The sequence below is a fragment of the Herpailurus yagouaroundi genome, unplaced genomic scaffold, assembly GCF_014898765.1.
Source record: "Herpailurus yagouaroundi ecotype Mexico unplaced genomic scaffold, PumYag 162, whole genome shotgun sequence".
Lineage (NCBI taxonomy): Eukaryota > Metazoa > Chordata > Mammalia > Carnivora > Felidae > Herpailurus > Herpailurus yagouaroundi.
The window spans coordinates 71,105,199-71,114,346 of NW_024412403.1; the positions used below are offsets into that span (position 1 = coordinate 71,105,199).

The following is a 9,148-nucleotide window of genomic DNA, read 5'->3' on the forward strand; positions in this document are numbered from 1 at the left end:
TTTGACACCCAAAATCATTTCCATAAAATCATGGGAGTTGCAGACCCTCAGAGCTAGAACTGTTTTAAAATGAGCTGGCCAAGTCAGCTCATTTTAGAGATGAAAACATGAGAAAACAGGAGTCAGTGACTTGAAACAAGGAGCCCCGTCTGCCAGAAAGAGGTCAGAAGGGGTGCTGGTTAGCAAGTGCCCAAATCGGGGACCTGCCTGGCAATCCCTGACCCAGCCCAGGCTCAGGGCAGTGTGACCAGTGAGCTCTGGGATCTCCTTGAGGAGATCTATAACAGGCTCTCAATCAGAAAGGAATTTGAGGTCAGCTGTCTTATTCGTGTCTCTGCTTAGATGCACAGAAATTCACAAAGACCACTTTCTAAATACCAGGGCCTCATTCATCACTGAGCTTTAGGAACTTGGGTGGAGGGTCTTGAGCTCAAGGCAATAAGGCTCCTCAGTGCGGACCCAGACAGACTGGGCCCTGGTCTTCTGTTTTGTCAGCCTACAAGAGCTTGGAGGTAATACTGAAGAGGCTCAAAGGATGGGACAGACATCTGCTATGAAAACATACTGAACAACTGTAAAATACGTGTTGTCCTGATTTCCTAATTGATTCTATTATTACATATTGACAAGCAATAGTAAAGTAGTTGTGCTGCACTCAAAATGATTCCTCTAAAATTAGGCTCCTGGGACAAATTCAAATTCAAGAAAGCCTGCACGAAGCATGTACTAAATGCCAAGCTCTGCACTAGGGGATGCTAGAAATACAGAGATGAATGAGCCTTGCTCCCCGGGAGCTCAGTGTACCGGGTAACAGGGACCAGACAGGCACTCCAGGAACCAAAAGCATAGGTTGTGTGCTGACACCCACCACAGCACCAGAGCTCTTCCCTTGGCATTTCTCCTCTCTCCACCTATTAATATTTCAGAGTTTGGATTTGGCTGGATGAGTCACTCGGCACCAACAGCATTTTGAAAGGACGGAAGCAATGAATAAAAAGCTAAACAGCTAGAGTTCCCAAATGTCAGAGTGTCGTGTCTAGGTCATGGAAATAGGCACTAGTGGCCCAGACGATGGCCACATCTTTTCTTGGTTTGCACTGTGACTATTTCCAGTCCAACTGCAACTGCCTGCAGCCCTTAACACCCCCGAAGCCGGGGTTTAGTGCAAACCATAATCTAAAAATACGCTCTCCTTCCGAAACTCATTGACTCACCCCTCTCTTTCATCAATCATATCCAGGCAGCTACCACGTCCGGTCGATCATTCCTTCAAGATGCATGAAATGTTGCTTTTAATCCAGCCCTTCCTGCCTGCCCTCTCTGGTCCCCCAATGCCCAAGCCAGGCCCTCTGCACTGAGTCTAGATTCCTGCAGTGGCTTCCTGCCAGCCTCCCTCCATGCAGTCTCTCCCCATCTCTGTCCACCCCACATGTCCAAGGTCAGACAACACCTGCTACAGCACATATACAGCAGGTGGAATTTCCTGATCCAAAACATTCAGTGGGTTAACAGAAATGAGTACCGAGCTAGAATAACCCTATACTGGCAGGGAGAGAGGGGACATGACACTATTCAGCCGGGAGAGTGGGAAAAGCATCGTGAGTATGTAGGGTGTGTTCTCACCCTAGAAAGCACATTAACAGTAACAGATCGTAACATTCGGAATGGTTCGTGTGTGTGTCATCTTCATGATTCAAGCGAGAAGCAGGGTTTCTCATGATCCTAAATTACATTTTAGTCACTGTTGTCAAGACAACAGAAAATAAAGACATTTCATTATTGTTGTTTTCTTTTTTAAAAAGTGGCAACAATGGAGTGCCTCTCCTCATATCCTGAACCACGCCCCCCATACTTCTCACACAATAAATGAAATGTTTCTGGTACAAAATCTAGCAACTAGTCATTGGTCCAAAGATGTTACCATGAACTGTAAATATATGCCTCAGGAAGGCCAGTTCCCATCTTAGACTACCTTTCTGAACATCACACATCTGCAGAACACCCCGCTTGACAGATATGACTTGTATTTTTAAAACAAATTCATATATTTGCATATAATATGCAGTTTTAAAAAAGAATGTGCATGCTCCCTATATACTGATACGAACCTTACCTCGATATATTAAGTTGCAAATAAAAGGCAAGACATACAACAATGTGTATAGTGCTTTCAACAAACATAGGGGAGGAATATTTGCTTTTTAATTTTTTTAAGTTTACGTATCCATTTTGAGAGAGAGAGAGAGTGAGAGAGCAAGGGAGGGGCAGCAAGAGAGCGAGACAGAGAATCCCAAGCAGCACTGTCAGGGCAGAGCCTGATGTAGGGCTTGAACTCACAAACCACAAGATCATGACCTGAGTCAAAATCAAGAGCCGGAGGCTTAACCTACTCAGTCAACCAAGTGCCCCAGGGGAGGGATATCTGTAACATACGTGTAGAAAACACCCTGGATACCTAAGAAACCTAACAGGGGTAATGTGTGAGGGAAGGGGTCAGGGCAAGATGCTAGACTGATGGGCACTGAGAATGGAAAACAGATTTCTCACTGTACAATTGTTATACTATAAAAAAAAAAAAAATCATGTGACTATACTACCTATTCAAATAATAATTTTTAAAAAGGCAATTGATTACCTCTATGGCCTTCTCCAAAAACCATAACTCCAGCCTAATCATGAGGAAAAACATCAGACAATCTACAAAATATCTCCTCAAAACTGTCAAAGTCATCAGGGTGCCTGGGTGGCTCAGTGGCTGAGTGTCCGACCTCAGCTCAAGTCATGATCTCACCACATGTGAGTTTGAGCCCCGCATCGGGCTCTGTGCTGACAGCTCAGAGCCTGGAGCCTGCTTTAGATTCTGTCTTTTCCTCTCTCTCTATCCCTCCCCGACTCGTGCTCTGTCTCTGTCTCTAAAAAATGAACAAACATTAAAAAAAATTTTTTTAAACTGTCAAGGTCATCAAAAACAAGAAAAGACTGAGAAACTGTCACAGTCCAAAGGAGACTGAGACAAGGCAACTCAATTTATGTAGCATTCTGAATGGGATCCTAGAACAGAAAAGGGGCATTGGGTAAAAACTAAAGAAATCAGACTAAAGTATGAACCTCAGCGGTACCTGGCTAGCTCCATGAGTAGAGTATGTGACTCACCACCTCAGGGTTGTGAGTTCAAGTTTTTTTGTTTTTTTTTTGTTTTTTGTTTTTTTTTTTAAGTGGGCCTGGGGCTTATTTAAAAAAAAAAATTAAATAAAATAAAGTATGAACTGGGGCGCCTGGGTGGCTCAGTCAGTTAAGCGTCCGACTTTGGCTCCGGTCATGATCTCTCAGTTTATGAGTTCGAGCCCTGCGTCGGGCTCTGTGCCGACAGCTCAGCCCCTGGAGCCTGCCTCAGATTCTGTGTCTCCCCCTCTCTCTGCCCCTCCCCTGCTCATGCTCTGTGTCTATCTCTCAATAATAAATAAACGTTAAAAAAATTATTACAAAAATAAAGTGTGAACTGTAGTTAATAATAATGTATCAATGTGGCTGACTAATTGTAAAAAACATATGGTACTAAGGTAAGATGCTAATAATAGGCAAACTGGGTGTGGGGTATATAGGAACTTTCTGTACTATCTTCTCAATTTTCCTGTATATCTAAAACTGATTTAAGTTTTTAGAAAATTGAGGGGTTTTTTAAAGACCACTGAAACCATGGGGTAGTGGAGTGGGGATGGGAGGGGGGATCCATTGTGGCTGTATTAGGAACCTAAAGGTAAATAAGGCCTGGTTAATTTGCCACGCAGTATGTGAGGGGGACACCCGGCCCCTAGTGTAACAGAATGTGCTGTGGGAGCAAGGGAAGGACAGGCCAATTCCACCTACCCGAAGGGGGCAGAGTAGGCTTCACAGAGGAGGGGACATTGGGCTGGAATTATGGGAAGAGGCTATCCTGGACACAAAAGATCCAAGTACTTGTTCGGCCACTTACTGGCTACATGACCTTGGGCAAGCCACTTACTCTTTCCAGGCCTCAGCATTCTCATGCAAACAATTCAGGGGGTGCAATACACGGCCTCTATCATATATTCCAGCTCAAAAAATCTTGCCAAGACTCAAGCTCATCCATCCATTCAACAAATATGACCCAGGCAATATCCTAGGCAGAGGCCACCGTGATAAACAAAATCGACAGAACCCTCTGCCCTCACGGTGCTTCCGGTTGGGGGAGAATCCTCATTGGGGAAGAGGGCACTGACAGTGAACAAGACCAGTAAGTACACGAGATGACGATGAGGGCTGAGGAGAAAAATTAAGGAAAGAAAAGAGACAGGAGGGATGTGAGGCAGGAGGTTTAGCTGCGAGTGGCCAGGGACAACTTGCTGAGCAGGAGACCGCCAAGAAAGGGCTGCAGGGTGGAGGCAGCATGCCCTACGGATATCTGGGGAGACAGTACCCCAGGCCCAGAGAGGGGCCCGCCGTGAAGCATAGGTGGCGTGCTGGAAGAAAAGGGAGAGCCAAGTGCGCCAGTGGGAGTGATGAGAAAAATAAAGTCGGGGAAGTCAGAGTTCCCAGAGAGGCCTGGCAGGCCACTGTCAGGACTTCTGGAAGCCACTGGAGGGTTTTAAGCAGAGTGCATGATCTGACTTGAGTGTTAACAGAATCACTCTGAGTGAGAGCTGAGGATAGGTAAAGGGGACAAGAGCAGGAGCCGGCCCCAGCTATACGAGACAAGCAAGCATCTCAGAAACTCTGGTGGTGTTAGGGGAGGAGGGTGAGTGAGGGAGGGAATCCAGTAAGGAGGGTAGGCCACACTACCTGCCCCTCCAGCATCCACCACAGGGGATGTGTCAAGGCCTGTCTATGAGCAAACTTTTCACCAGGTGGCCCAGGAATCAAACCCTGCATTCAACAGAAGAAGCCTCACAAACAAATGGGGCCTATAAATAACGTGTTCCTTTACATTTATAAAGGCCATTAATCCCATTCCAAGTGGAAAGAAAGCAAACAAACTATAGCAGTGGGCTTTTTGAAGCTTCACCCCCAGCCAACAGAAAATACCTGTGAAAAGAGATGTCCGCCCCCCCCCCCCCCCCAACGAACCCAGCTGCACACTGCCACATGAAAAGGACACTATTATTTAGGCAGTAATTGTTCCACATTACTGATATCGTGAAAACTTTTCAGAGTATTTCCATGAGCCGGCTCAAGAAGAGAGACTAGTTACCAGGGTAGGCAGGCACAAAAAGCCTTTTGCCAAGTATTTAGGTATTTTAATTCTCCGTTGCCTCAGTAGCTAAATAAGCACGGAGAACAAGCAGGAGGAGAATACTAATTAGAGCTAATTAGACCCTGCCCTCTTCTGCCTCAATCCCCTTTATAAAAAGCCCCCCTCCCCCCGACTCAAGGATGATGGAGCTAAAATGTAAATACCCAGGGTAAACAGCAGTCTCCAGACCAAGCCCACTGTTTGCATTTCACTGCCCCGTTATTGCTAGACCCAGGCCTGGTTACCTGAAGAGAGCTACAAACCCAAGGCCGAACTCCAGCAGCCCCCTCACAGGCCATGAAACATGTGGTGGAGGGGAGAGCACTGTCACCAGGAGCCCACTAAATAGAGTACAGGGCTCTCCTAGGATTCAGAGCATTCTAACTGGCAGGGCATTCACTAAAGGAACATATGATTTTTTTTTTTTTTTAATAAACTATGATAGTAAACATGACTCCAGTCCTGCAGCAGGATCAATACCACACTCCTCCCCTTCCCTCTCAGGGAGCAAAGGCCTCACCCCAGAGCAGCCCTTCTCTGGTTTTGTGGGAAGACCATGTCCTCAAGTCCTGTCCAGAGGCTCTTGGCCATGGGATAAGGAGAGCAGGAGATAACTCTGAATAGGAGAGGGCTGGTCAACCTGCCAGAAACTTGTTTGAAATGAGTCCTCTTCAGGGTGCCTGGGTGGCTCAGTCGGTTAAGCGGCCGACTTCGGCTCAGGTCATGATCTTGCGGTCCGTGAGTTGGAGCCCCGCGTCGGGCTCTGTGCTGACAGCTCAGAGCCTGGAGCCTATTTCAGATTCTGTGTCTCCCTCTCTCTGACCCTCTCCCATTCATGCCCTGTTTCTCTCTGTCTCAAAAATAATAAATAAACATTAAAAAAAAGAAATGAGTCCTCTTCAATTAAAAGTCTACTTCCTGCTGGATGAAGCACAGGGATGGAAGTAGTGAAAGCAACAGACGTGCAACTTGGCCACTGGTCTAGGGACACCCAAGCAGGCATGGCCCCGTGGGTCACCTCTTTCTTTCACTGGGCAATGAAGGTTTTTCTTTCCAGTCATGTTCCTAGGAGCAAGACAGAAACAAGCTCTGGGAAAAGTACCTGTGGGGCCTCAAGAAAAAAAGAAGAAAAGGGAAGGAAAAGAAAAACTGTTTCAGGGGCGCCTGGGTGGCGCAGTCGGTTGGCTGTCCGACTTCAGCCAGGTCACGATCTCGCGGTCCGTGGGTTCGAGCCCCGCGTCAGGCTCTGGGCTGATGGCTCGGAGCCTGGAGCCTGTTTCCGATTCTGTGTCTCCCTCTCTCTCTGCCCCTCCCCCATTCATGCTCTGTCTCTCTCTGTCCCAAAAATAAATAAAAAACGTTGAAAAAAAAAATTTAAAAAAAAAAAAAAGAAAAACTGTTTCAAAGTCTGTGTGAAGCCGGCTCAGCAACCCTGGGGCACTAGGAGAAATCACACAAATATGTGTCAGTCTCTTCTAACCTTGAGAGGCTCCGGGGCTAAGAGGGAGGTGACCAGTCTGGAGGCCAGTGATGAGCTCGCTCCATCATGGCCCTGCTGGCCCACAGCAGGCTGGCTGAGCTCTAGCAGGCAGCAGAAGAAAAGGGAATTCAGAAGGAGTTGGAAATAAACCACCAAGACTCAATGCTTTTCTCCCTACCTAAACTGCATCATGTAGGACAAAGGGCACTAGACCAAAAAGCTTTTGAGATCCATCAGTGGACAAGGAAGAGTGGGCAAGTCACTTTGCCCCTTTGGGCCCATTCGGAAAATGGACATCACTGTGAAGATGCATATGAACTGTGAAAAACGGAAATCACAACGCAAATGGAAAGCAATATATTACAAGAATTCTTCACAAATGGAAACATTTGAGTTTTTATTAGAATCGCAGAAGGTCAAGCTGTAAGGCAACTTAGAAATCATCTCCTTTAGCAGTTGCCAAACTTTGGGATTTCACAGAACATTATGAACAAAACAGGGGCGCCTAGGTGGCTCAGTCAGTTAAGCGTCTGACTTTGACTCAGGTCATGACTCACAGTTTGTGGGTCTGAGCCCTGCATCGGTTCGCACTGACAGTGCAGAGCCTGCTTGGGATTCTCTCTCTCTGCCCTCCCCCGACTTGTGTGCTCATGAGCTCTCTCTCTCTCCCTCTCGCTCCCAAAATAAATAAACTTAAAAAAAAAAAAAAAAAGAACAGAAGAAACAAAAAGAGGAGGGGAAATTTATACAGGATTGCTAGATTTTTTACTTTGCCAAAAAGAAAAACTACCCTCTGTCATCACTATAAATCACTAAAAAAATAAATGAAACCAACTATACCAACCAAAAATAAAAAAGACATCATTTCAAATTAAAGGGCAGTCCTGTGAGGCAGGGGACCACTGACAAAGATAAACTCCTGTGTGTGCCACAAGCTGCCATCCTTCTCTGAGCTGCATTTCCCTGAGGACCCATGAAAACATCAGCGATGGGCACTGCTTGCCAGATGGGTGTTTGGAAACCACTGATCTACTCCACGTTCTACAGTGATTATTTTCCCATAAAAGATATCTTGCTCCAGTATTAAGTTTGCATTAGGGCCTAAAGAAGTTTTCGTTTGCCCAGAACCCTCCTCCTGCTCAGAGGTAAACCTCCAGGTCTTCATGCAAATGAGGCCCCGTAGGGGACTAGTGCCCTCTCCCTTGGCAGCCAGGCACAAGAGCAATCCAGTATCGTGGGCCTGCTAGAGAATGAAGCAATAAAGGACACAATTATTTCCTCCGGGAAAGGAGAAAAGCTAGAGCTTCCTGATTTTTTGGTAGGGGCTCGGGGTGGCTTATCTGTCCGTCAGCCCCTGCGCAAAAACGGAGCATCCTTCCTCTGGGGCCTCCTAACTGCCACATCCACTCTCGTCCCAACTCGGAAAACTTAAAGCAGGTAAGTGAGGGCTCCTCACACAGCCTCCAGCCCCTGGCAGTATCGCGCCAAAGCAATAGCACACCTCCTGCCTCCGCCCCAGAATCCTCCAGAGTTAGGGGAATGTTCCAGGGCGAGTGTTTCGTGTATCTCGGGATAAACCCAGGCAGGAGTCAGGTCGGTAAGTCCCAGGTGGGGCTGTGACTTGGGACGCCGGTGTCCCAAGGGTTTGGCGGTGGCTTCGGGAGGAAGCACGGGGATTAAACTTGAAAAGAAGGCCGTTAAACTGGGTGCTGTGAAACTCTAGGATGCGCTTAGGGGCCCCGAGCACCCGCAGTTCGAAGACACAAGCCCTCCGGAGTAGCCGTGGCTCCAGCAAGGACTCCGGCTCTCGCGCCCCCCTCGCTGCCCTTCGCCTTCTGGGGACCAGGGCACTGGCGGCATCCCTCGGCGCCTCCCCGCAGCCCGCCCGCCCCCGGCCGGCCACAAGGGCCGCTTTGTGCCCGGGAGCGAGGCGCCCCGGCCCCCACGCAGGGCTGGCGGCGGCCCTCCCCGGGCAGAGGGCGCGGGCGCACGCGGGCCGGTCAGCAGCCGGGCAAGGCTGTTTACACAGGAAGGGGAGACTCCTCCTCGGCCCGGGACTGACCGGCGGCCGACGACAGCGCGCCGGGGCGGCTGCTGGCTGCGCGCGGGGTGGCGCACGCACCTCGCGAGCCCCCCACCCGGCGGCACCCCGCCGCTCGCCCCCTGGGGGGGTGGGGAGCCCGGAAGACGCTCCCCCACCCAGACAGCGCCCCTCGCCCCGCCCTCCACGCCGCCGGCGGGAGGCTCCGAGCGGGACAAAGTTTCTCTGCGCGGCGGGCGACGCGGCTTACCTGGGAGGCTGGGCACCAGCGCGCAGAGCCCGAGCAGGCAGGCGTACAGGGGCGCCGGGGCCCGCGGCATGGTGGGGGCGCCCGGCCTCAGCGGCGGCGCGGACGGCGGGCTCCGCGGGGGCCCGG

General features: G+C 49.3%; 1 protein-coding gene and 1 long non-coding RNA gene across 4 annotated transcripts in view; one reads left to right on the top strand and one right to left on the bottom strand.

Moving 5' to 3' along the window:
• ITGB5 (integrin subunit beta 5) overlaps window positions 1–9,142 on the bottom strand; it is a 122,935-nt gene extending 113,793 nt beyond the window's left edge. For all 3 annotated transcript variants that reach the window (XR_005793323.1, XM_040484772.1, XM_040484771.1), the window contains exon 1: window positions 9,023–9,142. Coding sequence is in view for 2 of the 3 variants with exons in the window: in XM_040484772.1 (XP_040340706.1) it covers window positions 9,023–9,092 (70 nt within the window). In the remaining variant the exon portion in view is untranslated. The remainder of the gene's footprint in view (window positions 1–9,022) is intronic.
• The window catches only part of LOC121036355 (uncharacterized), a 4,521-nt gene continuing 3,209 nt past the window's right edge, over window positions 7,837–9,148 (top strand). The window contains exon 1 of the long non-coding RNA XR_005793324.1: window positions 7,837–8,168. This is a non-coding gene — a long non-coding RNA (uncharacterized LOC121036355). The remainder of the gene's footprint in view (window positions 8,169–9,148) is intronic.